A 26,563-nucleotide genomic window follows, 5' to 3' on the forward strand; every position below is an offset into this window, starting at 1 on the left:
GAGTCAATAACCGCCATTCCTCAGCTGTGTTTATAGAATCAGAGAAAGAGATCAATGGTGAAATGGAGGTAAGCTGGATGTATGAGAAAACATATCCATGGTTTGTACAGTTATGCAAGACAATGCAACATAATTAATTACAGAGAGGGTATCTGAAGCCCTTATTCCCCCGCCTTGAGGGTATACAAAAATAAACTAAGATCAATCACGAGTGCGGTTCGGAATCCATCTCTTGATGAGGAACTCGCGCACCTTGTATTGGCCAAACAGCGCCCCAATATCATCAATTGAAGCAGCGGGTGGAGGCACTTCAACATAGCAGACGACCAAGCTCTTCAACACCTGGGCCTGCACACGACTGACGCAGTGCATCCACCACCAACTTCTTGCCTGTTTCTCTGCTGTGTAGTTCTTCCGTTCTTCGGTCTCGGACCAGTAAGGGTGGCTGTAGGAGGGAATGATGATGACCGCAAACTCGGCATGAGAGAAGACCGGTCCGCGGTTGTAGAGAAGGTAATCAGTTCCGAACTTGACACCGGAGCGGATAACCCATCCGAGGGACCGGAAGTGGTGGTAGACGGTGTAGGAGATCATAAAGGGGTCATCGGGTTGGAGGGATGCGGAGACGTCACGGGCGGGCTGGAAGGAGTGGTTGCAGAACTGTCGAAGGAGGGCAGAGGTGGTGGTAGGCGAAGTCGCTTGGGCTTCCCCAGATTTTAAGGGTGCATCGTAGATTTGCAATGCTCCAAGCGAGTATGCAAGGAAGAATGCCTCTTCGTTAGAGAGTTGAAGGTGCTCTTCATTTGGAAAATCATCTGCTTCGAGATTGTCGACGGCGGAATCAGGCAATTGTAGTGCCGAGGGCGACGTGGATAGGAATTCTTTCTTTTGTACGACTGGTGAAAATCGAACGGATTTGCCGTTAGAGGCCTCGGTTTGGGTTTGTTCGCCGAGAGCCGCATTTTGTGCAGCCAATTCCCGTGCCTGCCGTGCCTCCAGTGCCCGGGCTTCTCTTGCCTTCTTCAAAGAGAACTTCTCCGTTGCAGTCGCTGTGACATTAGTCGTATTGTCTGTGGTTGTTGGCTGAGCGTCTTGGTCTAAAGGCTCAGAAGCACCGGATTCCCTAGCAGCCGCCTCGGCCTTGAGTCTTTCCTCAATAGCTAGCTTCTCCATCCGGGCACGCTCTAGCTTCAGTTCACGACGTTCAGTCCGTCGTAGTCTTGTAATCTCCTCACTGGTCTTGCCATCATGTAACCCTCTTCGTTTTTTCTCTCGCGCCAGCCAGCTGGGTTCACTTCGACTTAAACTACCCTTGCCGAAGAATCCCATCTGCCACAGAGCCTTAATGGATCTCTCGTCCGTGACATGGATCGAGGAGGTGGCTTTGTCAAAGTAGGCCGAGTAGACTTCTTGACGGGGAGGGGAGATAAGGAATGTGAGGTACGAGAGAGCGACGCTTATAAGAGAAAGAGGGTTATGAGGAATTACAGCAGGAACATGATGTACATTGACCGGAAGAGGAAACTGGTGAATCTGTCTGAAGTTTGGCCTAGGAGGTCGAGGGGCACGAGGCGGACGTGCATCTGATACAGGCCCTGACTTGGCCGCCACGGGATTCTCCATGCTGGTTACTGAGGTGGCCATCCTTGGAAACCACTACTGAATGAATGAAATATTCAAAGTCCTAAACACAAAATTCGAGGTTAGCGAACTGTGCTTAAACATGCGAAGTGAATCAATCGTCATGATAATATCTTCTCAGATACCGTTGTAGTCAATTCAGCGGATCATTGACAGGCAACTAGAAATCAAAGTGTCGCCTGCCTGAGCTAAATAAATGGTGTCATCACCGAAGGTGAAGGATTGAAGGGAAAAGTGTAGAAGAGCGGAAGATCATCTTACCTAGAAGTCTCTGTATGTATGAACAACCTGAATCAATTGTCAATTAGTAAATCCACCATGGCTCTGCACATCAACAGAGCTCAAAGTGATTTTAAGAGAGATTATTTTCTCTTCTCTGATTAAGTGCGAGAGAAAAAGGAAATTTTGCGGTCGAAAGCTCCGTTTAAAAAGCACCCCGTGACTAAGCAATGTGGTCCGAGCTCTTCCTCGTTGAGAAAAAAATTCCTCCACTTATTGCCGACGCAAGTACTAACACAGGGCTATTCATCAATACCGCCAAGTGAGTTTTGAAATCGTGTTACAAGTGGTCTCTTGTTCATGTGCTAATATTGCTCTTTCCAGAATGCATCTTATGGTATGTTTCGTTGCGACATCGAAGCGAGCGAATCTTCAGCTCCGTCCGGAGATCAGTCGCTAATTTTTAACGAACAGTACACTCTCAATGCTGAAGGCAAGCGCGTCTACACCTTGAAGAAGGTATGGAAATCCTTGCGCTGCGGAGACCGCTGCCCTCCAGCGAACATGCGGCTCGTCGAATCACAATTTCAACTTTGGACAATGATGCTAATCTGGGCATCTATAGGTCGTGAACGGCGAGGTCACCAAGTCCGCCCACCCCGCTCGCTTCTCCCCCGATGACAAGTACTCTCGGTAAGTATCGATGTCCTTATACATGGCACTCAATGGAAGAATTGGAAACTGACCTCTTTCTCAGTCACCGTGTCACCCTGAAGAAGCGTTACAACCTTCTCCTCACCCAGCAAGCTAGTATGTCGAATCTCCCCCTTGAGAACCCCACCTCGCAGAAGTGTCGGAAACTGACATGTTATCGTTCAGAGGCCCCTGTCAAGGCTTAAATGGATCAGCACTGGGGGAAATGAATTACCGGGTGGCATAGCCCATGTTTCGGCGAATGGTGTTTTTCTTGTGGTCAACGGATGGCTAAAATGTCCATACTTGTTTTGCTGTCCTCGGATAATCTATTCGGGGATTCACCTCGACATTCTAAAGAATATGATACCTGATCTAGGTAATCAACAAGGCTTTTTCTTAAATGTTCATAAAGAGCCATATGGATTGGCTATATTCTATGTTCAACCGTAAATCACAAGACAAGACATGGTCATTCCTCATAAAAAGGTCAACACCCACTATGACAGCGGCATTGACCAAGTGAACTTTTTTTCTTTCCATGCCCCAAAACTCCAGCCCATGTAATCAAGATGCAAAGTCATCCACGGAGCACACTTAAGAGCGCTTCTTCGAGTTGACATTGCGGCCAGCACCGACCTTGGTACGACCGCCAGCCCTGTTGCGCTCGCCGGTCAAGATACCAGGCAGGTAATCTTGGTCCATGAGATCATGCTCACGACGCTGGCGCCGCGCTTCTTCCTCGTTGGCGCGGATGTACTCCTTCTGATCTTCGGCAAGAACGAGCTCGGTACCCCATCCGCGCTGGCCACCGCCGCCCTTCCACTTGCCGTTCGCGCTTCCTGCGATTGGCTTGGGAACGCTGTATACATTGCCGCGCTTGTTCCACTGCATGTTCTTCTTCAGATGCATTGTGAACGCGCCGTTGGCAGTAGTCGTGCACGATACACGAGTGAGAGTATCCTTACCACAGCGAGGGCAGAACTGTTTGTCCATCTCCTTCGTGGTCAAGAAGCAAGCGTGGCAGCGCTTGATGAAGGTTCTAAGATGTTGGATCTTCTGGAGGGTGGTGGTAGACAGAAGATTAAGGTTCATTTGTAGGAGAACGTTTTGGCACTATACAGAATTAGCAATTGCACAATAGACAGGTGTTCCATGGAGTCAACTTACCGCGAAATCAGTGGTCATAGTCGCAACCTGCATTGTCTTGGGTGCAGCAGTAAGAGTTGCTGTCCCGGACTCATCCTTAGCAAGACGCTTTTTATAGTTAGAGGGTGTGATCCATTCTCCGTCATCAGAATCACCGCCAGCATCATCCTCTGCATCCTCATCTTCATCCTTTTCTTCTTCATCAGCAACAGCAACAAGAACCTCGGCGACTTCGTCAGCCTCGTTCACTGCAGCAGTTTCTTCCTCCTTTGGAGACTCTTCCTGGACGTCTGCGACTGTGGTCTCCTTCACGTCCTCTGTAATGGCTTCCACCTCCGCATCCTCGGGCTTGGCCTCCACGGATTCCTCCTTCACAGGGGGCTTTCCGTTGATTTGCTTCTGTCCGGGAACGCTTCTTAACCGCCAATCTCCATCGTTCTTTTCGCACTCAATTTCGTACGCAAGGGCGAGAACCTCAATATCGGTTTTACTCAGGACAGAACGGTCACCGGTCTTGCGAGCGAATTCACTGATAACATTGAAACTCTTGGGTGTGGGGGATCGCTGCTTCAAGAAAGGCAGGTAGAGGGTCTCGACACGTGCGCGGGCATCTGGATCGCGAATCTCGGCCACCACAGACGGGGTGGTGATAATTTCATCGCACTGGGCAAGGAGGGTGGAAAGCGGCGGGGTATTCTTGAGAATCGGGCCAGCATCCAGCACAATTGTGTGGACAGGCTTGGTGGATGGGGCAGTAGTGTCCGCCATTTTGTCCTGTATATTAGGACTATTCCCACTGATCGACAATGAGAAAAGACGAGATCGTTGGCGACTTGAAAGAATTGGCTGAGTTGTGGAAAGGAAATTTCTCTGTGAACAGTGGCCTGTGCGTCCTTATCGGTCTATCTTATCGACTATCCAAATCTACTGCAATTCCACCACATTCGTCTTTGGACATGCAATTGGACATCAGAATGCTTTGATTGTACATTTATTTTCTTGTTATTTGATTTTGATGAGGTTTTACCCCACAATACATACTAATTTGAGTATGGGTTGGTCAAAATGGAGACCACAATGCTGACATAGTCAATATATATTTTACAATACCCACATGCGGCCATACCAAGTTGGATTCAACATGAGAATTATATGATCATAGCGGAGGCTATGCTCTAAGAACAATTTATCCAGGCCTCACAGAAGCAAAATTCCCTCCTTTGCCCAAGTTGGACATAGCAGCCAGCTCCCACATGTTGGGACACTAGCACATGTTGGAAATCAGGCCAGTAGGGTGCCGATGACTCCCCGGGCTAGCTGAAGAGTCTCTCTAATAAAGACCAAACTGACGTTAGAAGGTCAAACGAGCTTGTTCTTCACCCCGCAGAGGATTTGGATTTCTCTACAAAGTCTACACACAATGGAGGACATGTGCCCGACGTGTCTACGCAAACAAACTGCCCCAAACAGATATAAGTTTCAAGATTGCTGCCAAGAATCTCATGTAAGTTATCTGTCTATGTGGAGATACGATCTTCCTACAATAGGGGAATGTGCATTCCATGTTTCAATCTGCAGACTCAACCAAAATCCCAAAGGTCCTTTCGGAAAAGGAAATTGCAGAAGAAAAGACAATGGCAAAGAGAGTTGCTGCAGGCTATAAGGAACCACAATTACTTGTCGCGGTTTTACCAGCAATGGTTTGATTTAGAACACAAAGCTAACATATCGGTCCCAATACTATCTTGCACAGCCCACCATAATCTCGAATGGCTGTTGACATATGGCACGCGACAAGTTGGCTGAACGTCAATGACAGGTTTATATCAAGTTGCTTTCAGCAGGATTATCATATATGCCGTCCCTCGAGACGTTTGTAGACTTGAAACTATCCACAAAGCCACGAGAGAGAGGGCCAATACACGTGGAATATATTCCAACCGAGGTTTCCCGATCCTAATCTGAAACCGGCTACCTGCAGTAAGATGGCTGACCAGAGATAAATGTGGTGAGATGCACTCTGTCCCATGACATCGTCGACTGAAGTAGGTATAGAACCGTCTTGGCGTATCGAAGTGCCCAAAATTGTGACAAGGTAATCATTCACCGCATTGAATCCCATGTATTAGCTCCTATAAGCGTTAGCCTTTCCCTGGTAGATGGATAAAGTTTTAGGCGTTATGTGTAAGTTTTCAAACCTCAATTTAGACGCGGTGGATATAAGTACTAAGTATAGAAGAACAACCGGATCTTAACATGCACTATATTCAACATTCTAGATCAATGTAATGTTCAAGTCCCAAGCTGCCATGCCAACTCGGTAAGCAAGGTAACCTGCATACAACGTATACCACCTTGCGCCGTGCATATTGACAAGAGTCACGGAGTACTGCGTACGGAGTACATAAGTGAGTGTTGCACTACATGATTCAAAAATGTGGCAGCTAGGTCCAAAACCATATTTCTTTCATTCTACGAGGACAGCGCATCGAATAAAGATAACTGTGTGTCACGACGGTTAGCCCTAATCGTACTATGTGACATGTCAATTTATCCAGCGCCTAAACCGCCACCTTGGCAGGGGTCTTCTTTGGCTACACACTGTGGAAAACTTAAAAGAGCGTAGCCTTTTAATTGCTTTTGTTGAGCTCCTCAAAAATCCGAGCATTGACACCAGGTCAATTGTGTGGTGACAGTTTTGGATGGTGTGAGAGGTGGCTAGTCAAGGCGACAAAAATAATACTACGGCCGACGTCTATTGAGGGAACATTAAAAGCTTTATATTACTTAGCACGGTTCATAAATTGGACTGATCTCATATTTGGGAAAGTAAACGAAGCTTTGCGGGAGCGGATCCGGGGCAAGGGGAAACGGCTATCCCTTACAAGACCTCTCTAGTGCCATCATCACTTGCATGTTCCAACAAGTACGGAGTATCTATATCTAATTCTCCGTATTTCCACTTGATATCCATTATTGGATATTCCCCTTTTTATATCTGGGTGGTCATGTCACACAAGGACAAAGTTCAGTGGCAATAAGTCGAGCGCCCCTTACACATAAGGCAGAGGAGCTTAATATAGCCCTAACATCCATAATGAGACAGTGTCTACAGAGAGCCGTTTGTTTCCCAGTCAACATTTGAGACATATCCAACCTTGTTTTAACTATTGGGTTAAATCTCCAAGGTAACAAGAGGAGGGGCAAACGAGAGGGGCATAGGTCAAGTCAATCAACTCTATATTGTATCGAGTATACAGACATGGGTCGTTTTCTAATCAATTAAGAGTGTCTTTCCAGATTGAGGTTTTAAGTTTTCACCGATCAGCTTCATTGTCATTGCCGTGTGCACTGTGCATTGTCTGGCATTTCCGTCACACCGGTGCTATGTCGTGGAAAGTATCCATATGACATTTGGCTTCTAACTTAAAAGTTGACAGATGTGGCCACGATCTAGAAGCCAGTACATATTCAATAAATTTGACATCTGATACCCTTAAACTCGCATTGAACCCCGCGGCCGAGCAGCTTCCACATGTAGACGTGCTGCAGCGAGATCCAATGGGCAGATTGATGCATAGGGTTGGTTGACTTCAAGATAGCATAGTCTTAGGCTCCAACTGTCGTCATAAGTTGCTAATAATGCTTCTTTAGTGTGACGATCGGAGATGATCGGATGTCGAATAAGATGATCTCCGAGCTGTTGGTAGTAAATACCGCATGCAAGTCTTCATGGTATATTCAAAGCTATTTGGAATGTCTTCGATTATCATCTATAGCAGCATAACCTTAAAGCTGAAGTCCGTGGAATTAAATCCGTGCGTCAATCGAACAAGGCAAGAGTAACCTCTACTCCGTACGTAGTGCGGTAACTCAATCGGATCGACATGCGATCGACAGGAATAGCAAATTATTGAGCGATTCAAGGCTGGACGGAAGGGGTAAATGAATCTGGGGGTCTCAGAATAAGGTGTGGGAAATCGATATGTTAACCCTGCAAAGTATAATATTACTCCCATGCAAATTGCAGCAGCCACATTCAAAGAAGTAAAAAATACAAAAAAAGCAAAAGAACGCAAAAGCAAAAAAAAAAAAAGACAAAGAAAACATCATATAAAAATGTGGTTATGAGGCCACAGATGTACGAACCGAGTCTATCCGGGGTCAACTCAGGTCCCTATTCGTTGTATACAACCCCTTGCGCTGCACGATGCTGCAAACACGCTTCCCAGACTGGGATGCTGTGTCGCGTCAAAAGCATTGGGCCGCCCATCCGAGGAGTGACTGTCTCTGAAAAAGGGATAGTGGATTCTCTCCTAGACCACCTGAGGTATTGTTTAGTAGTTTTATAGATTATAATACACTTATATCCTCTTAAACTTTTGAGAGAGTTTTTCTCTTATCACTCCTCACTCATTTGTGTCCTATCTCAGTATATCGGATCTAGATTATCTATCTGATCGTTGGACTACTCTTCGGGCAATCTTCTCTTTGAGGAGTAGCCATCCCTTCGTTTTTTTTTTCTCCTAAAGTCAAAAGATTGCTTGATAATGAATCCATTGCACTCTCGAGATGGGGTCTTCAAGCGCGATAATAATGGCATACTCATGTCCTCCCGTGGCGAACAAGCCATGGTTATAAGTGTTGTGTTTACGGGCTTAGCAACCTGCTTCGTGGCTATGAGGATGTTTACTCGTGTAAGACTAATGAGACGAGTTGAAGCAAATGACTGGATGGTCATTGTCGCACTGGTAAGTGGGTGACTGTTATCGAAGAATGGCATATACTAATGTAGATACATAGGTGAACTCATATGTCTTCATGGGCCTCGACATTGTCGAATGCGTCAGTGGAATAGGAACGCATATTAAAGATATCCCGCCGGCCATCCTCGAGAGACAGATGAAGGTGAGCTTGCCCTAATCCAGCTATCAACCACATCTAACAATCCAAAATAGGCCTTCTGGCTCACCATTCCTTTCTACAACGCCGCTGTCCTCTGCGCCAAAGCCTCCATTCTAATGCAGTACTGGCGAGTCTTCCCAACGCACCGCATGCGTGTTGTCTGCTGGATCATGATAACCATCCTCGGCATCTATGGCACATGGGCAGTGATCAGTGCATTCCTAAATTGCATTCCCGTTGCCAAATTCTGGAACCCAACTATCGAAGGGTTCTGTCTAGACAAAACGAAACTGTGGTTCTCCAACGCCGGCATGCATATCTCAACCGATATCGCTATCCTAGTCATTCCCATCCCGGCTTTAATGGCAGTCGACTTGCCCCGAAGACAGAAGGTCGCTTTAATGATCATGTTCGGTCTAGGCGGGTTGTGAGTTATCCCATTTCCTACATAATCATACAAGAGCTAACATGATAATCTAGCGTCTGTATCACCAGCATTATCCGTCTAGTCAGCTTGAAAAAGATCGCCGATTCATCCGATCCCACCTGTAAGTATCGTCTCAACTCACCTCTACACAAAACCAAACTAACACACCCGAACCAGTCGATAACGTCGGCGCCGCTTCCTGGTCCGCCATTGAATGCAACACAGGTATAATCTGCGCTTGTCTACCAACCCTAAAGCCCCTCATCGCCCGCATCTTCCCAGGAATGATATCAACCTTCAACGCTAGTCGCACCACCCGCGGTGACACAACACAGCGTAACTCTGATTGGAACGGTGATGCATCGACACTCGGTGCACAGTGTGAAGAGCATGAGTACGGCGCGGGCGACCCGGAGCGCGTTCTCGCTCTTCCTACCGGGCTCAGGTCTAGCCTTAAGCGGTGGACTAGAGAAGAAGTGAAAGAGGAAGAGAAGAAGAAGTTGGCTCAGATTGCTACGATATCTCAGCCTCCTCCCAATATGACGATGCATCCTCGTGCTTTGCCTCCGGATTTCGGGACGCCATTTTGAGGATTGCTGTATAGATGCGCATTTGCTTTTTGAATGGCTCATGTACTCATGTTGGTGGATTGGATTATTGCCATATACCCGTCGGATTTTCCTTTTGTTTTTTTCGGAAGAGTTGTACTATGTACCATTGGGCCTGTCGGGCCATGGATGATTCCCCTGTGGGAGGTACACGATCATTCTTTTTTCTTATGTTTTTATATCTAGTAATTCGGAATGTAGGTTGGAAATTCTTGTATATATAGATACTGGAGATACAGCGATCGAATCAGACAAATAACTTAATACCGAGAGTTGGAAGAGCGATGGTCAGAATGAAGCCACTTGGTTGTAGTCCAATACGCACCCAAAGCGTAGAATTACGAGACAAACCGCTTATAATAGCCATGCAAAAAGGAGGAGGGCTCTATACTGCCCAGAGCAGAATGCGAAATTAATCTAAAAATCGGAAAACTCCTTGTCGACTTCTTCGTAGTGATCGAAGAATCCCTTGAACAACTTGACACCCAGGCCGGGGTCCAAGCTTCCGGTAGTCGCCCGAATGCTGTGCATGCTCAGCTGCGGGATACCGCAGTCAATGGCCCGCATACCAATCTGGGCACTGGTCATGGGCCCAATAGTGCCACCGCTGCGAGAGTCATTGCGAATCTGGAAGACCTGCAGGGTTGACCCACAGCGCTCTGCAACTCTCCGCATAATGCCCTCACTGACGCTGTCAGTAGTCATGTGTCCGTTAGAGTCGGCAGACACTGCCACGCCAACGTTAAGGCGGGGCGCATGGTTCTCCAGGTAGACATTAAGGAAGTTAGGATTCACCGCGTGGATGACATCAGACGACACCAAAAAGCTGTTGGCCACTGTCTGGGAAAGGAGGCTGGGGCCGTAGTTGCCCTCCGCGAAGGCCTCGGCAATCCGCTCAATGACGCTGCTCATAAAGTTCGACCGAGCACCTTGTCGGAGCAAACTGCCAATCTCTTCATCATCGAACATACCGACCATCTTCACGGTTCCGGTTGATTTGTCGTCCGAGGAGGCAATGAGCGCTTCCTGTGCAGCATAGCAGCAAAGCTTATCATCAATGCGGCCGGCAAAGATCATGTCCTTCTCTAGGCCTCCTAGTTGAGCGGGCTGAGTATCAAATAGTTCCAGTTCCCAGTTGACAATAGTGCTGTGGTCTGTGATGCCAAGCTCCTGGGCGATTATCTTCACAAGCTTCTCAGGCTGAGTCGAGGTAAATGTGCCGAACTTGATGTTGCTTGACTCGGCCTTGGAGTGTTCAAACAAATCAGAGTTATCAATTCCGATGACAGGTACCATTTGGGTTTCCGGATTAAATGGACCATTCGCAGGAGAGCCGAAATGGGGAGCAAGAGTAGGCACACGAGCAATAGGCCAGTCAAGCTTGACTAGCTTAGTCTCCACCTTGCCCGTTTCCGGGTCACGGACTAGCACACGACCACCGATCCCAAGATCACGATCCCACCATGTAGTGCCGAGGCCACCTGCATAGGGGGCAACACCAAGCTGCTGGAAGCCTGCTTTGTTCGGTAGCTTGGACACAGGCTTCAGCTTGGCAGTCAAGGCATCGACGTGGCCAGCAACGATAGCGATGCCGTTGCCGCTCTCATATTTGGAACCAACGTGGAAAGCGATCAAGGAGCTGCCGTTGCGGGTGGTGTAGAACTTGCCGCCTTGTTTCAGCTCTGATGTCCATATCGCTCGCTCGGAGAGATACTTGTAGCCATGCTCTTCAAGCTGCTCGGAGAAGGATTTGACGGCGTGGAAAATTGTGGGGTTAGATGTCATAAACTCGCAGTATGGCTTTGAGTAATCCTCTGGGCGGAATGAGCGGACTGACTCATCGGCGATCGACTGCTGGGCTCGGACTGGTAGCGCTGCAGGTACAGGCATGAGTGGATTGGGCAGTTGGGCGGAGATTTTGGAAGCCCATGGCATATCCAGGTCTTGAATGGAATTGTATTTTCTGGTCATGGTTGTAAATATTGTGAAGTTGATTATAGAGAAGAGGGAGCTTGGGGGGAGAGTTGGAGAGAACTCGTGAGGGGAAAGGCGGAGTTCCGACGGGCGGTACCTGATCCATCCCTTGCTTATCACCGAGTCCCGATCCGGTCAACTGATTACGAGTTCAGCTTGTGATTTGTGTTGACTGTGACATGTTCTTTTTTTTATAGGTCAAATGATATCTATCCATGGATAAGATGCTAGTAAATCGCAATATAGCTGGCTTGGTATATGCTTAGTTCAGACCTACCAATTAGACATTGAAACCAAGCCCTATGACGCCATACCAGATCGGTTCTAGTAGATCTGCAGTGAAGACAACCTGGGAAATATGTCAGATGAGCTCATGATATATATACATTTGCGATTAGTTCCCAAGCAATGTAAAGATCAAGGGGCCCTGAAATGCTAACAACACACTAATTTTCTGAAATTAAACATCTCGGTATATCCGTGGATAATTGTGCACCACGGACTTGGTATGAAGAATTGATGCAAACGAAGTGGATGAAGATGTGCGCAGCCCTCGTACCTCAATACGATAGGTATGAATACATATTATAGCTTCTTCTCTGGGAGGGACAATAGTTTGGAAAATAAAACAGAAATAAGGTTGAATCCTTCATGGGAAACGTTTGACTGCTACCGAGGCCCACATATCTGAGGTTCTTAACCCAAGTGGAAGCAATACTATGCTGTCGAAGATATAATGCTCATTATACAGCTGATATATTCCTTAAATTGGGGATGGCTTTGCTTGACGCATATCCGACATCATGGTGATGTCAGACATAAACCTGCCAAAAACTGGACTTTCAACATGCAAATATACAAGGCGTACCACAAGAATAAATGCTCAATGTGGATCTGCTCAAGTATAAATCTGTGCTGCAAGTTCCCATTACTCCCGAACGTATAACTTCGCCATATCCCAACCGTACATATCCTTAAATATATTGAAAATGGCGATGACCCAGGCAGCAAACCTGGTAGAGAAGATTATCGGCCACGGTGATAACGCAACAATCACCACTGATGTGTCTAGCTACGACAATGAACATGGAGTGGAGACCGGAGAGATGATTCAGGCTACTACCTGGCAAGGGAAGAACCATGTCAAAGTTGGTAAGTGAAAGAGGAGATTGCCGGTTTAAGCCTTTTGTGCAATATTAATCGTCATGATTAGTGCAAATGCCAAAGCCGCGGGTGGTTGACCCTGGAGACGTGATTGTCAAGGTGACAGGAAGCACTATTTGCGGTAGCGATCTTCACCTGTATCATGGTATGAAGATAACTCCATGACCTGGACGGGGAGATACACTGACACAACTGTGCCGGATAAAGGGGTCGTTCCTCAATTGGAGAAGGGAGACGTGCTTGGCCATGAATGCTGTGGAGTTGTGGACAGTGTAGGGCCGGAGGCAAAGAACATCAAGATCGGAGAACGAGTTGTTGTTTCTTTTCCCATTGCGTGTGGGGATTGCAGAAATTGTCGGAGAGGGTACTCTTCTCAATGTGACAGGACCAACGAAAATACCCTAACCAATGCATTGTATGGAAAACGAACTGCAGGTGAGTTGAGCAGAGTGGCTGATAAGCACTTCACCTGGCTCTGAGGGTCCCGAAATCATACTAAACCGAGAATAGGTATTTTTGGATATTCCCATTTCACAGGTGGATTTGCCGGTGGACAGGCTGAGTACATTCGAGTTCCATACGGCGACGTCAATCTACTTTCCATTCCAGACGAAGTGCCAGATGAGAAGGCACTCTATGTCTCGGACGTCATAGCAACATCATGGCACTGCGTAGTCGACACCGGTGTGAAGGAGGGAGATGTTGTTGCGATCTGGGGAGCTGGACCGATCGGGCAGATGTGTGCGCAGTTCAGCTTCTTCCATGGAGCTAGCCGAGTCATCCTTATCGATGGAGGCGATGGTGCTTGGCGATTGGACTTCGTGAAGACCAAATCACCAAAGGTTGAGACGCTCAACTTCACTGATCTGCCAAAAGGGGAGTCGGTGACATCACAGCTGCAAAAGATGGTCGAGGGTGGACCCGATATTGCTTTGGAATGTGCAGCAGGTGAATACGCCAAAGGATGGGCGCATTACTTCGAGCAGTTGCTTGGGATGGAGACAGATACCTCAGAATTGTTGAATGAGATGATTACTGCCGTTCGCCCATTTGGCCATGTTGGGGTGACTGGGGTCTATGCTGGATTTGTGAGTTCACCGGTTTTCGGAAGAGTGAAGTATCTAACAAATCATTCTCAGACCAATCACTTTAACATTGGGGCTCTGATGCAGACAGGTGTCCATCTTATGGGTAATGGACAGGCTCCTGTCCATAAGTATTGGAAGCATCTTATGAATCTCATTCAGACAAACGATATCAATCCGCTGGATATGGTGACCCACCGGGTTCGTTTGGAAGATATGGAAAAGTTGTATGCGGCTTTTAATAAGCGAGAGATGGGCATGCAGAAGGTCTTCGTGCAGACCAAGCACTCTGCTCCTCCAGCAGATGGAACTCCTCAATTAACAGAGTTGTGAAGCAGATACAGTTCTTTGAAATGTCCAGTGCTAAGGGGCGAAGGTGATCTCGTTAATGCAAGCAAAGTACATTATTTTCTTAAGACTTCACATTGACTCCCAATTGAGTTGAAAATTAGCGGTTTTTAGCAAATTAAATATGAGTAGAGATATTCTGGCTTGCTCATATTCTATTCTATATTGCCATTCATATCGGTAGATTTCTTTTTTTAATAGCGACGAGAATTGAGAACTGCGTCATTAACTCGGTTTATACTGCCCGTTTTCATTGTAAACCGAAAAGATATTACCGAGTATAGTGGATCGCTTCTTCGGATCGCCGAAAATGGGCCTCTTAAACGCTATGGAAGCGAGTGTGTCCAATGACGGCGACTTCTTTCCATGCATTCCACTTTTTCACAGTGTATCTCCGCACACACACGTCACAAAAAGCTCTGGCTGTGACTAACTGATGAAGTTATTCTCCAAATCGGGCCATGTATGCGAAACTTCCGTTCTTCGGCTCTCGCTCGGGAAGAGGTTCCAAGGTTGGGGACATCACTGATTGATAAGAATCTGGTGTTTGGGGAGTTCCAACCTTCAACGACTTCGATATAACGACAACCCAATCACCTAGGAAGCAACAAAAAAAAATACACTCAGGAAAAAAATTAAAAAGAGACAAATTTGCCGGTGTCCAGTTCAACCGTTGGATTGCGTCCAAAGACGAGCCTTAGTTCGATCAGATAAGATCATAAACACCGAGAACGGCCGTGCGGAACCCAATTTCCTTGCCGATCCATACTCTCACCGCTGGTGAATGGCTCCTGGGATAGTTCTTTTGCGCAATGGCACGTTATAATTGGCTTGATCGCCATTTCTGCTATGTAATAGCTGTTGACCGGAAGTAGGGCAGCCTTGCGCACCCATGGTCAGTGGATTGGCGAGGCACTCCACTCGAGCAAATTTTACTTTCACTGGAGAGTTCTGATCCGTGTCGCCTGTTATTGAGTCATCGACGATCAGGCGGGTCAACGGTGAGCTGCATAGGAAATTCTGCACGTTATGCCAATGGGAATTGGGATGTATGCGTTTATTTAGTATTGGAGACATTTTCGTGCTAGTTCAAGTAACTGAGCTAACTTGAGGTGTACTTAAGAAAGAATGAAAGCAGTTGCAACAAATCTTCTAGGAAACAAGAATCAGATAATACAAAGTAAAAGAATGTTGCGTCAGTCCACGCATTCTCGGAACCATCTCCACTCATTGGGGGATTCTCGGATCAGATAAAAATTTCAAGAGAGGATCCTCTCGGGATTAGGTTTAGCAAAATAGTAAATAAACCAATAGTAAATCAGAAGAAAAAGAAAAAGAAGAGCAAAGAACATAGGCAAAAAAACATATACGAAAAGGCCAATGTCCGAAACCGGAATCATGTGAGCACATAATCTAATCTGATCATCACTTTTTCTTGGATTTCCCCCCTCCCTTCACACTCCAGTTCTTTCTTCTCTTTGACCTTTTCTGTACTTTTTGTCTCCATTCCTTACTGGATTATTCCATACAGGACAGAGTTGGAAAGAAAGCTCGTTCTTTCTTCTTCTCCAGTTAGTCTTTCTCGCTTATCGGCTCATATGAGCACACTTCCGCTCTTCCGACCGAGAAACGGCTCGTGCGTGTGCCCCGACGGCACCCGACTAGTTGTTCCCAACTGACCTTAACACAGTATTTGAACATCAATTTGGTGTCAAAATGGCCAGTGGGGTGTCCATGACACCTGCTCCAGCTGGAGTTCCTGCATTGGCCCTCGCACCAGCGCCCATGCTGGCCGCCAGGCCCTCTGTAGCACCATCTCCAGGGCCGGGTACCCCCGGCTCCATCACCTCGAAAGAATGGGTTATCCCACCACGCCCCAAGCCTGGTCGCAAGCCAGCTACGGACACACCACCAACCAAACGCAAAGCACAGAACCGAGCAGCTCAAAGAGCGTTCCGTGAACGCCGGGCCGCCCGAGTTAGTGAATTGGAAGAACAAATGAAGGAAATGGAAGACAGCCACGATATCCAGGTCGCCTCGCTCCAGCAGCAAATTGACAACCTCTCCGGTGAAGTTGATCAGTGCCGCGAGGAAATGGGTTGGTGGCGCGACCGATGTCACGCCTTGGAGAAAGAAGTATCGATCGAGCGTAGCGCAAAGGAAGCCATTGTCAAGGAATTCCGGTCATCATTTGCTGGCCCTAATGTCAGCAAGCCCGCGCCCATTCCTGACTCTGTGCCCTTACCACCTCGCAAGACTAGGAGCTCCCGAATGGAGGATGTTCAGCCAACTAGTACCGAACGCAATAAGGAAGATGCACAGACTAACGTATCTTTGGGGTGCAATAACTGCTCCAACGCCCACTGCCAGTGCATCGAAGATGCATTCGGTATGCCAATGGATACTCACGAGTCATCTCGTTCTAGGCACCCACCTCATGGCGTGGGCAGCCCGGCACGCGATCATAGGGATCCTCACATCAAGCCTGATCCAGAAGAGATGGAAATCGACTTCACCGCTCAGTTCTCTAGCGTCCCAACCCAGTCTCACGACAATGATGTTTCCTCGCCGCCCGTTGATCCCTGCGGGTTCTGCCAGGATGGTACTCCCTGTATCTGCGCCGAGATGGCTGCGCAGGAACAGCAGCGTGTACGCAACGCGAACACATTTGAGACCAACCGTCTCGCACCAATCCAATCCATCTCCCAGTTCACCCCGCCTCCATCCGAGGGAGACGTCCGTTCAGAGGTGGTCCTCCCACCCATCAGCCAAGCAACCAACCCCTGTGCCAATGGGCCAGGCACCTGCGCCCAGTGTCTTGCCGACCCCCGAAGCACTCTTTTTTGCAAGACGTTGGCAGCCTCCCGGTCAGCGAGCGGAACTCCATCGGGAGGCTGCTGCGGAGGTGGAGGAAAGGACGGCGGATGCTGCATGTCAAAAGATGCCCCCGCCACCGCGTCCAAACCGCGTATCAACGCCGCCCTGCCTTCGCAACCTACCGCACCCAAGCCCGCTCCGCCCTCCGAGCTAACGCTCAGCTGTGCCGACGCGTTCACCACCCTGTCCCGTCACCCGAACTTCTCCCGCGCCAGCGACGATATCTCAGCCTGGCTACCAAAACTCCACACCCTTCCCAATCCCCGCGACCTCGCTCCCCCAGACAGCCGCGCTGCCATGGAAGTCGAGGCCGCAAGCGTCATGGGAGTGCTGCGGTACTTTGACCGTCGCTTCGCTGAAAAATAAGCAATCCTCATTGTGGATCTAATGCGTCCGGGTTTCCTTCCACCTTTGTTTGGACTTTTCCCAGCCCTTTCTAAGGACACTTTTGATACCCATACCCCCTCCTCTCCCGGGCGCTCCATGTACCATCATACGGAATTGTTTCATATCCTTCTTGTCTCGTTCGACCTGCCTCTCATGTGGAATTGATATGGGCTTCATGTATATTTATGTGGCTCGATTTGTTTTCCACCTCCCAACCAAAAATCATGATATATTGATTCTCATTTGATCTCACTGGGTTCGCCTGGTGCAGGGTCTCCTGGCCGCTATGAACATGGTCAGTGGTCGATCTGGTGGCCCCTTTGTTTTCGATATCTCTTTCTCTCTCTTTACATTAGACGGATGGATTTTAGCGGCGTTCCTCTTTAAGGATTATGTATACAACGTGTTTATTTTTATGACTGAAACGATAGTACCGCACTGCAATTTGCCTTTTTTCAAAAACGTAATTCGAGGTGTAGAACAACAAGTGGATATGATTCCTTTTTGAGGATGGTATATATGATAGTGATAGGCTCATTACCAGATTTGTTCTCGTGTACAGGGGGTTGCACATAATGTGAAGCAAGAAAACGCCAAACACCAGCCCAGATGCTAAGTTGATGAGCCAGCGGTTTGAATATGGAAAAGAGAAAAAAGCAGGGAAGGAACATAATCAAAGACCGAGCTTAACGTCCTCTTCCACGTCCACCACCACCTCCCATTCCACCCATCAACCCGCCCATTTGGCTCATTAGGCTCTGCATATCAGGCATGCCACCACCACCACCTCCCATCATCTGCATCATCTTGGCCATGTCAGGCATACCGGGCATACCACCGCCGCCAGCACCACCCATGGAGGCCATGCGCTTCTGCATGGCAGCCATCTGCTGATTCTTGTTTCCGCCCTTCATCATGTTCTGAGCTTGCTGCATCTGCTTCTTCTGACCGCCAACACGTTTGGCCATGCCGGCCATCATGCGGTGCTGGGAGAGTAGGTCCTCGACCTCACGGACGGTGGTTCCACTACCGTGCGCGATACGGACCATGCGGCTAGGCTGCTCGACGAAGTTCTTGCCGTCGCCGTCCAGCTCGGCTACAGTCATACTATCGAAGATGTAGACCATGCGGCGCAGCTTCAGTGAGCCGTCTTCGTCATCCAGGCCTTGGGTCATGTTAGACAGACCCGGGATCATGCCGGACAACTTGGATAGCGGGCCCATCTTCATGATCGATGTAATGTTCTCTCGGAAATCGCGCAGAGTGTAGATACCTTCCGCAATGTGCTTGTATGTTTCCTTGGCACCTGCGGAATCCTTCGTCATAGCCTGGACGTGCTCGACCAATCCTGCGACATCGCCCATGCCAAGTAGCTTCTGAACGAATGCGCGGGGCTCGAAGCGCTCCAGATCCATCATATGCTCACCGGTACCAAGGAAGATAATGGGAGTGTGCGTAGCGGCGACAGCAGAAATAGCACCACCACCGGCGGCATGGCCATCAGTCTTGGTAATAATAATAGCTCCAAAGTCTGCGGTTGCCTTAAACGCCGCGGACTGAGCCTCGGCGGATTGACCAATTGTGCTGTCGAGCACGAGAATGGTCTGGTCTGGCGTCACGGCATCTTGAATTTGTGTCATTTCGGTGAAAAGCTCTTCCTCCTGTCGGTGGCGACCACTGGTATCGACAATGATGATATCGAAACGCTCCTTCTTAAACTTGGCCACACCCTCTGCGGCCACGACAGCAGGATCCGTCTGCGTCAGACTACCATAGTACGGGATCTTGGCCTTGGTAGCGTTTTGCTTCAGCTGATCGAAAGCACCAGCACGGAAGGTATCCGCGCAAACAAGTGCTGTCTTGAATCCTCGTGTCTGGTAGTGCCGAGCTAGCTTCGTACATGTTGTTGTCTTACCCGCACCCTGCAAACCGACGAACATGATCACATTGGAGCGGCCCTTCTTCGGCCGGAAGGAGTCAGCACGAGGGTCCACAAGTTTTACGAGCTCATCGAAGACGGTCTTCTGGATGAGTCGCTTCTTGTTTACTGCGGCTGGGAGCGAGGAGAAGTTCACGCTGGCTTTGATCGATTTGCGTAGTGATCCTACTAGACGGACGTTGACATCGGCGGAGAGAAGAGCGGCGCAGATTTCCTTAAGCATGTCGTCGAAGGCCTGTTATTGTATTAGCGGGCTGGCTTGTGGGCCACACTGGAGAACACATGGCATACTTTCTCATCGAGGTTATTGGACCTCGTCAGGTCATTGACGGCGGAATTGATTCGCCGCCCAAGGTCTTGGAGAACCATGGTGAATATGTGTGTAAATTTAAACAATTAGAGGAATTATAAAATAAGACCGTAGTCGTCTATGATTCCGCGATGGAGGAGGGGTGAGGTGAAGCCCATCGGAAGACCAGAGAGGCGATGTGGAGGGGCCAATCGGAGAGCCGACGGTTTCTCACCGCCCCAAAAAAAAGTTGTGATATGCTTTTGGATCAGCGCCTTGACTTTCTTCTTTACTTGCATTTATTACATTATTTTTTGTGACAATGCCTCCTACTTTTTCCAAGAAGCGCAAGGTCCTTGATGGCTTGAAGGGCCACACCGGTCGCAAGAAGAAGTTCGTCAAGCAGCGCTTCTATCACAGCAGTTCCGAGGACGAAGAAGAAGATGAGAACTTCAACCCAGTCAATCTTGAAGACTCAGATGCCGAAGAAGGAGGCGTCAAAGTGGCCAAGCCCTCGGCTCTCGATCTCCGCATGAAGAAGGCAAAGACACAAAAAGAAGCACCCGCACCTGAACCGAAAAAATCAGACGCTAGCGACTCAGACTCCAGTGCTAGCGAGGAGAATGAGCTGGACGACGCAGACTCCGATGTTGGTGAGGAGATTGAGCTTGATGACGCAGATCTCGAGAACGACGACGATGAAAGCGACGCCTCTGGATCTGACGGATCCGACGAAGATGACCTCTCCGACTCCTCCCCAGCTGGCAAAGCAACCGGCGCCAATCGCGGCCGAGCCGTCCCCAAGCGCAACGACCCTACCGCTTTCTCAACCTCCATCTCCAAAATTCTGTCCACGAAACTTCCTACATCCGCACGGGCTGATCCCGTTCTCTCGCGAAGCTCATATGCCGCTAAGCTGGTGAACGATGCCGCAGATGAGAAGCTCGACAATGCTGCACGGGCTAAGATGCGCGCTGATAAGAAAGAGGAATTGGATCGCGGTCGTATCCGTGATGTGATGGGTATCCAGCGAGGAATTGCCGGTCCCGTCGCTGAGGAGGAGAAGCGTGTGCGCAAGATGGCGCAGCGTGGTGTTGTGAAGCTGTTCAATGCTGTGCGCGCGGCCCAAGTCCGGGGAGAGGAGGCGGCCAAGGACGAGCGCAAGAAGGGCACAATTGGTATGGGAGAGCGGGAGAAGGCTGCCAATGAGGTCAGCAAGCAGGGATTCCTTGAATTGATCAATGGAAAGAAGGGAAAGCCTTTGAACATCGAAGAGGCATGAGCTGGATCTACGATTACCCATGGCATGTTTTCTGGCGTTGGGAGAATTTTTTTTGTTATATATTCTTTTCTACATTGTAATAAAATTGCTTTTGTGGAGAGACTGATTGAAATAGTATAGGAGATTTTCATTTTGCGACACGCAAGTCTAGTAGATGCATCAGATCAATATTACAATACAATGTCCTATTTGTTATCAAATTAGGACCACAACCCGCGCTGTGTCCAGCTGTCTCGATTCAGATACAATGAGAGGGTATTCAAGATCCAAACAGTCCCTCCCGGGGTCTTTGTCGGTGTCTTTATTTCGACTCAAAATCGCTTGCTTGGAGATTCCGTGTCATAGACGGCAATCGCACAACCAGTCCGTCAAGATCCTTGGTCATGATCACCTGGCAGCCCAATCGAGAGGTCTCGGTAAGCCCGAAAGCCAGATCCAACATGTCATTCTCGTCGTCCGATGGCTCTTCCATTTTATCAAATGTGTCCGGATCTTCGACGATTACATGGCACGTTGAGCAGGCACAAGATCCTCCGCACGCACCTAATTCCGGAATAATGTCAGACATTGGGGTTAAAATAAGCATTATATCAGGTCAACTCACCTTCCATCTCAAGGTCATTTGCCTGTGCGATATCGAGCAGGTTATCACCCTCGGCAACCTGGAGCTTTACCTCGGTGCCATCCTTGTCAATGAAAGTCACATTGATCCTACATATTCAGTTAACATGCAGTTAAATAGCGGAAGAGCGCAAAGTAGAATGTAGTCTGGTGGACATACTCTTCTCCGGCCTTCGGCGGCGTGATATGACCATGCGCCGCTTGTGCAGTCACTGAGAAAGCACGCCGGGCTGTATTATATCCTTCCCAAGGTGCTTGAATGCTTCTCCGTGCATTGATCTCGGACCTGGGGTGTGTCGTGATTCCGGTGTTCCTCCATGATCTTGAATAGCTGAGGCACCTCCGCGATTGAGTCAAACAGATATCCCCGACCTTGGGTACATGGCGCAGTTGCTGACCAACTTCTCGCCAGAAAACCATGTTGTAGAGGATGTAAATAATTAAAAGGAGAAGGTAAAAGTCAATAGAGAAGAAAAGAGGATCCGGGGGAATATGGGAAGAGTTAGCAATGATCGTCCAATGGCCGCGGAGGAAAAAAAAAGACTGACAAAGCTTGGGCGTTCGGACATTCCACTCCTCCCGTTCTTCTTTCCCCGACTCTTTAACTCCGACCAACATCACATTATGTCGTCTCGCGAAGGGATCAATCCTTTGCGGCCTTACTATATCCCTCCGTCTGGCTTATCGCCTGCTTCGAATGCGCCACCCGAGGTGCTGTCGCCGTCATCGGCCCAGGTGTTCGGCAGCACAGCTCGTGATCTCATGCCGGACTTGGACTATGCCGACTACTTGGAAGCATCGCCCTCTGTCTCTGACTGGATCCGTGATGCCTTGAACCGGGCACTTGCTCGCTACACCAAGGTTCTTACGGCGCAGCCGTTCGATGTCGCCAAAACCATCTTGCAGGTGTATGTCGTACCAGACGCCACCGACGAGCAGTGGGAGCGGAACACGACACCGGCTGCTGAGGGAAGCTCTTATGATTCGGTAAGAAGGCTGTTCTCTATAGTTGATATAGGGCTGTGTGGAATCCCGCGACAAAGTGGCTGACGGAATTGCGTATAGGACTCAGAATCATCCGATGATGAAACTAGTTACTTCACCTCAGCGGCCCCTCCAACGCCGTCTCCGAGTACACCTCGATCTCGCAAATCACGCCACCACATCACCGATCGTAGTGGGTATATTCGACCAGAGTCTGCCACACATCCCAAACATGTCTTGACTCTCAAGAACTCCAACTCCCTGACCGAGGTTCTATCGCAGCTCTGGTCCTCTAGCGGCCCAACCTCACTATGGAAGTCCTCTAACGCAACGTTCATTCACTCACTTCTCCTACCGACGTTGAATACTTTCATCCGCAGTCTTCTATCAGCAATTGTCGGCTTGCCGGAAGAAGATCTTTCCTCCTCGATGACAGCGGACATTTTGACAGCCTCATCGCCTCTGGCAACGCTGGTCCTGTCATTCATTTCATCCTCGCTATCCGCCCTGATACTAGCTCCCATTGACACCGCTCGTACATTCCTAATGCTCACACCAGCAACCCATGGGCCGGGGTCCCTCGTCCGAGCTATCCGCCAGCTTCCCACACCCAACTGCACGATCCCTTCGCACCTCGTCCCAATCACCATACTTCATTCAAGTCTCCCAAACCTCATTATGACCTCAACGCCACTCTTCCTCAAATCCTACCTGTCCATTGACCCCCTCCTAAACCCCAATGCATGGAACCTGTGTGCCTTCCTTGGATCGGGACTTGAACTCGCCGTGCGATTCCCACTCGAGACCGTGCTGCGCCGCGCCCAGATCGCCACATACACATCCCTGAGTTTGCGCCAAAAGTCCTCAGGCGGAAGCATTAGTGCAGCATCTATCGATGCATCCGACGTGGAAACCATTGTCCCTACACCGCGCACATACCGCGGTATCATTGGCACAATGTGGCATGTCATTTATGAGGAGGGTGTCAGCTCGACACCGTCCGACACAGAGCGTGCCAAACAGCTCCTCGGCCAGCGTACCTCACAACAGCAGCTTCGGAAGCGACAACAAGGCCAGGGTATCCAGGGCCTGTACCGCGGCTGGCGTATTGGCATGTGGGGTATCGCCGGAATCTGGGGAGCCAATCTGTTGGGCGGATTCGCTGGTGGTAACGAAGACGAGGTGACAACAAGAGGCGGCCATGGCCGTTCCAGCGGTGGACGCTTCTAATCGAAGCCGTCGACTCAGGAAGCGTTAGTCTTCATGCCCGGCTTCACTTTGCAGGCCGCAATAATCGCCACTGACCCAATTAACTATTTGTGACGAGACCTCCTTGAAATCGAGTTTCGTATGCGATCTTCTTCATTTCTCGCCCACCCCTCTTGCTTTACTGGTCGAGATAGTTCGACATCTTGAATCTTCCAGATTGGCAACGCCAGATGCATTCTTCCATCCTGTGCGTCAATCATCGCTCTACACTCTCCTCTCCATCATATCTACATCTTATACCCCAGTGAATGGATCCAGGGGGCAAAGGCGATCGGCGTCATGTTTTTGGTTTAGCAGTCTCTGCAGCGCAAGCCGTGTATAAAATTCCTCTACCTCCCTACTTAGCTATGTAACGAGAGATATAAGCTACAGCCCAATCTCGTTCTGGGTTTACCGGGCATTTAATTCATTTGATGATTGATAATAGAAACCGAAAAATATTGAACTGCGATTTAAGCTCGCACTAAGCTCACTGTATTATCCAAGATATCACACCTGAAGGTCTGCTTGGAAAGATCTAACAAATACATATGATCATTCAACCTGCCTTGACAGATTCGAATGAACTAGAGACGATCCCTTGAGAGACCAGCTAATCAAGTCTCTCAATTTTCCAGAATCGATCGGCAAATTGAAAGTAGAGGTCATTGACCATCCCAACAGTCCCCTTGGTCAACTCGGGCAACCGTCCGATGACAGTCCCAAGCACCACACTCCAACTAAGATCCGGAATATCATCCTCGAGCACACGGCCCGGCGGCAGAGACGGGATATGAACACTTTCATCTCGGTCCAACGGAACACTAAGACGATATCTCCAAACAACCTCCCCATCCACATACAACGAGTAATTAAGAACCGAGCTACGAACCCGAACAGGCGCAGCACCACTGGAACCAATATCTTCAACCTCATCCGAAATATCAATAAGCCCGAACTTGCTATTCCCATTCGGCGCATATTTCACCATAACATCCTCAGAGTCTGTCTGGTGGTATGTCCGGATAGGGAGGTAAAACATGCTCAACGGGCCAACGCTGAACTCATGCACTCCCAACCCAGCCGTATTCGGCAAAAGCTGATCGCGGCCTAGTTTGAGCTCCGGGTCTGGGAACCTAGTCGCACCGAATTCATGTCTATCGCCGCTAAGCAGCACGATGCGGATGCCTAGATCGCGTTCCGCACGCCACATTGCTTCGAAGACAGTGCGTCGCTCGTCTAGGAATCCGCCCCAGGTATCTGTCGTGCCGACGTGCCAGTTCTTGGTGAAGGGCACGCTGGAGGAGATGATTTTCCAGTGTGTGTCTGCTGGCTCTGGGGTTGAGATGTAGGCCAGGAGGGATTGGAGCTGGGCATGGCCGAGCATGGTTGAGTTCTTTTGTGAGGGCTCGGTGCGGTAGGTGCGTGTGTCCAGCATAAAGAATGAGGCTGGGCCGTGCGTGAAGGCGAAGTAGGTTACGTTGTCTGGGTGGGCGAAGGGTGCTGAAGGGATTGGTGGGTTTGCTCGCACATGGTAGTGGATGAAGGGGTCTGCTGCTGCTGGGTACGGGGCGGTTTTGTTACCGTGCGACCAGTCGTTTTCGATCTCGTGGTCATCGAGGGTGTGAAGCCAGGGGAGGTCGATTGCGCGGTTGCCTTCTGGTCCGTGGGTCCAGGAGGGGGAGGAGTAGATGCGTCTGTACTCGCTGCGGTAGTGGGACATTGTTGAGCCGAAGCGCCAGGGGACGTCTATGTAGATGAAGTCGCCTAGGAAGAGCATGAATGCTGGACGCAGGAGCCTAGGCAATTTTGCGAGGGCGTCGGTCATTTGCTCGATGCCTGGGACCCGCAGTGGGTGTGATAGGAAACTGTAAGGAAAGTTTGGCTTTAGGCAACTTGATGTTACGAAAGATAGTCGGTTTGCTTCTCGGCTTTCAGGCGATGGTGCCGTGGTAAATGTGCCAGACTTGTTGTTGGACAGTGAGTATCGATATCTTGTTGCCGGCTTCAGGTCCGTTAGGGTGACTGTCGTAGTGAAGTCGGTGGAGTTGTCCAGCTTGTAAACAATGCCCTCTTCGTACCAGTCCTGGCTTAGCGGAGAGATCTCCTGGTACATGACCGTCACTGGTAGGCGAGTGGAGTCTGGCTCGCGAAAGACCAAGTTGGCAGTGGTCGGGGAGACATATCCAATGCGCGAGAATGCAACATTTGTGGTAGGATAAAGTATGATACCACGGGTCAAAAAGTCAAGTGTTAAAAGTGCCAGGATGACATTGATCAATATTGTGATCCTGGTCCACAGGGGCCACTTTGCCGAAGGCAGCCCCGTTAACAGTGTCTTAAGCACAGAATCGCCGGCTTTGGCACTGCTTGAGACTGACTTGTGCTCTGTGAGCCACGTAGTCAGTATATTATAATGTGATTATCTGGACGTGCAGCCTGACTGTTCAAACCTCGAACTTTAGCCGTCTGGCTTTGGTGAGGCTGGGTGTCCTTCAGCAGGGATAATATTGACGACAGGTATACCACTAGGGAGGTAACAACAAGAGGCACAAAATGATGGCCAGGGATCTATAAATATGTCAGTCTTATGAAACGCGACATTGACTGCCTATGGGAGGGTCCTATACCCATCGCAGAAACATAAAGGTCGTCAGTCGGATGGTCGCCGAGCTCGTGGCTACCGCAATGCGCCGTAGGGAGACCATTTTGCAGGGCAATAT

The 26,563-nt window shown here is 49.1% G+C and overlaps 12 protein-coding genes across 12 annotated transcripts; 6 read left to right on the plus strand and 6 right to left on the minus strand.

Moving 5' to 3' along the window:
- Window positions 1-201: 201 nt before the first annotated feature.
- Window positions 202-1,644, minus strand: sen2 (tRNA splicing endonuclease subunit SEN2; the record flags this gene model as incomplete). The annotated part of the gene is made up of 1 exon (XM_040793806.1): window positions 202-1,644. The coding sequence occupies one exon, from the start codon at window positions 1,642-1,644 to the stop codon at window positions 202-204; it is 1,443 nt and encodes a 480-aa protein (XP_040648661.1).
- A 446-nt stretch (window positions 1,645-2,090) lies between these two features.
- PGRI_060930 (H/ACA ribonucleoprotein complex subunit NOP10) lies at window positions 2,091-2,759 on the plus strand (the record flags this gene model as incomplete). The annotated part of the gene is made up of 6 exons (XM_040793807.1): window positions 2,091-2,182; window positions 2,245-2,257; window positions 2,335-2,379; window positions 2,486-2,553; window positions 2,618-2,670; window positions 2,740-2,759. 6 exons carry the CDS (start codon window positions 2,091-2,093, stop codon window positions 2,757-2,759), a joined length of 291 nt encoding a protein of 96 aa, XP_040648662.1.
- A 391-nt stretch (window positions 2,760-3,150) lies between these two features.
- PGRI_060940 (rRNA-binding endoribonuclease) lies at window positions 3,151-4,470 on the minus strand (the record flags this gene model as incomplete). The annotated part of the gene is made up of 2 exons (XM_040793808.1): window positions 3,151-3,669; window positions 3,724-4,470. 2 exons carry the CDS (start codon window positions 4,468-4,470, stop codon window positions 3,151-3,153), a joined length of 1,266 nt encoding a protein of 421 aa, XP_040648663.1.
- A 3,782-nt stretch (window positions 4,471-8,252) lies between these two features.
- PGRI_060950 (uncharacterized protein) lies at window positions 8,253-9,624 on the plus strand (the record flags this gene model as incomplete). Its single annotated transcript, XM_040793809.1, has 5 exons — window positions 8,253-8,453; window positions 8,506-8,610; window positions 8,661-9,034; window positions 9,088-9,155; window positions 9,212-9,624. 5 exons carry the CDS (start codon window positions 8,253-8,255, stop codon window positions 9,622-9,624), a joined length of 1,161 nt encoding a protein of 386 aa, XP_040648664.1.
- A 435-nt stretch (window positions 9,625-10,059) lies between these two features.
- PGRI_060960 (M18 family aminopeptidase) lies at window positions 10,060-11,613 on the minus strand (the record flags this gene model as incomplete). Its single annotated transcript, XM_040793810.1, has 1 exon — window positions 10,060-11,613. The coding sequence occupies one exon, from the start codon at window positions 11,611-11,613 to the stop codon at window positions 10,060-10,062; it is 1,554 nt and encodes a 517-aa protein (XP_040648665.1).
- Window positions 11,614-12,605: 992 nt separating this feature from the next.
- PGRI_060970 (uncharacterized protein) lies at window positions 12,606-14,198 on the plus strand (the record flags this gene model as incomplete). Its single annotated transcript, XM_040793811.1, has 6 exons — window positions 12,606-12,768; window positions 12,830-12,925; window positions 12,988-13,114; window positions 13,166-13,215; window positions 13,291-13,868; window positions 13,920-14,198. 6 exons carry the CDS (start codon window positions 12,606-12,608, stop codon window positions 14,196-14,198), a joined length of 1,293 nt encoding a protein of 430 aa, XP_040648666.1.
- A 1,731-nt stretch (window positions 14,199-15,929) lies between these two features.
- hapX (bZIP transcription factor HapX) lies at window positions 15,930-17,456 on the plus strand (the record flags this gene model as incomplete). The annotated part of the gene is made up of 1 exon (XM_040793812.1): window positions 15,930-17,456. One exon carries the CDS (start codon window positions 15,930-15,932, stop codon window positions 17,454-17,456), a length of 1,527 nt encoding a protein of 508 aa, XP_040648667.1.
- A 707-nt stretch (window positions 17,457-18,163) lies between these two features.
- Window positions 18,164-19,785, minus strand: PGRI_060990 (RNA-binding signal recognition particle subunit SRP54; the record flags this gene model as incomplete). Its single annotated transcript, XM_040793813.1, has 2 exons — window positions 18,164-19,651; window positions 19,708-19,785. 2 exons carry the CDS (start codon window positions 19,783-19,785, stop codon window positions 18,164-18,166), a joined length of 1,566 nt encoding a protein of 521 aa, XP_040648668.1.
- A 242-nt stretch (window positions 19,786-20,027) lies between these two features.
- Window positions 20,028-20,987, plus strand: PGRI_061000 (rRNA-processing protein RRP15; the record flags this gene model as incomplete). The annotated part of the gene is made up of 1 exon (XM_040793814.1): window positions 20,028-20,987. One exon carries the CDS (start codon window positions 20,028-20,030, stop codon window positions 20,985-20,987), a length of 960 nt encoding a protein of 319 aa, XP_040648669.1.
- Window positions 20,988-21,288: 301 nt separating this feature from the next.
- PGRI_061010 (ferredoxin family 2Fe-2S iron-sulfur cluster binding protein) lies at window positions 21,289-22,028 on the minus strand (the record flags this gene model as incomplete). Its single annotated transcript, XM_040793815.1, has 3 exons — window positions 21,289-21,530; window positions 21,592-21,698; window positions 21,769-22,028. 3 exons carry the CDS (start codon window positions 22,026-22,028, stop codon window positions 21,289-21,291), a joined length of 609 nt encoding a protein of 202 aa, XP_040648670.1.
- A 204-nt stretch (window positions 22,029-22,232) lies between these two features.
- Window positions 22,233-23,822, plus strand: PGRI_061020 (mitofusin complex protein UGO1; the record flags this gene model as incomplete). Its single annotated transcript, XM_040793816.1, has 2 exons — window positions 22,233-22,595; window positions 22,674-23,822. 2 exons carry the CDS (start codon window positions 22,233-22,235, stop codon window positions 23,820-23,822), a joined length of 1,512 nt encoding a protein of 503 aa, XP_040648671.1.
- Window positions 23,823-24,453: 631 nt separating this feature from the next.
- Window positions 24,454-26,548, minus strand: PGRI_061030 (alkaline phosphatase family protein; the record flags this gene model as incomplete). The annotated part of the gene is made up of 3 exons (XM_040793817.1): window positions 24,454-26,228; window positions 26,294-26,411; window positions 26,471-26,548. The coding sequence occupies 3 exons, from the start codon at window positions 26,546-26,548 to the stop codon at window positions 24,454-24,456; spliced, it is 1,971 nt and encodes a 656-aa protein (XP_040648672.1).
- Window positions 26,549-26,563: the final 15 nt, after the last annotated feature.

Source organism: Penicillium griseofulvum (genome assembly GCF_001561935.1).
Source record: "Penicillium griseofulvum strain PG3 chromosome Unknown contig_95, whole genome shotgun sequence".
NCBI lineage: Eukaryota > Fungi > Ascomycota > Eurotiomycetes > Eurotiales > Aspergillaceae > Penicillium > Penicillium griseofulvum.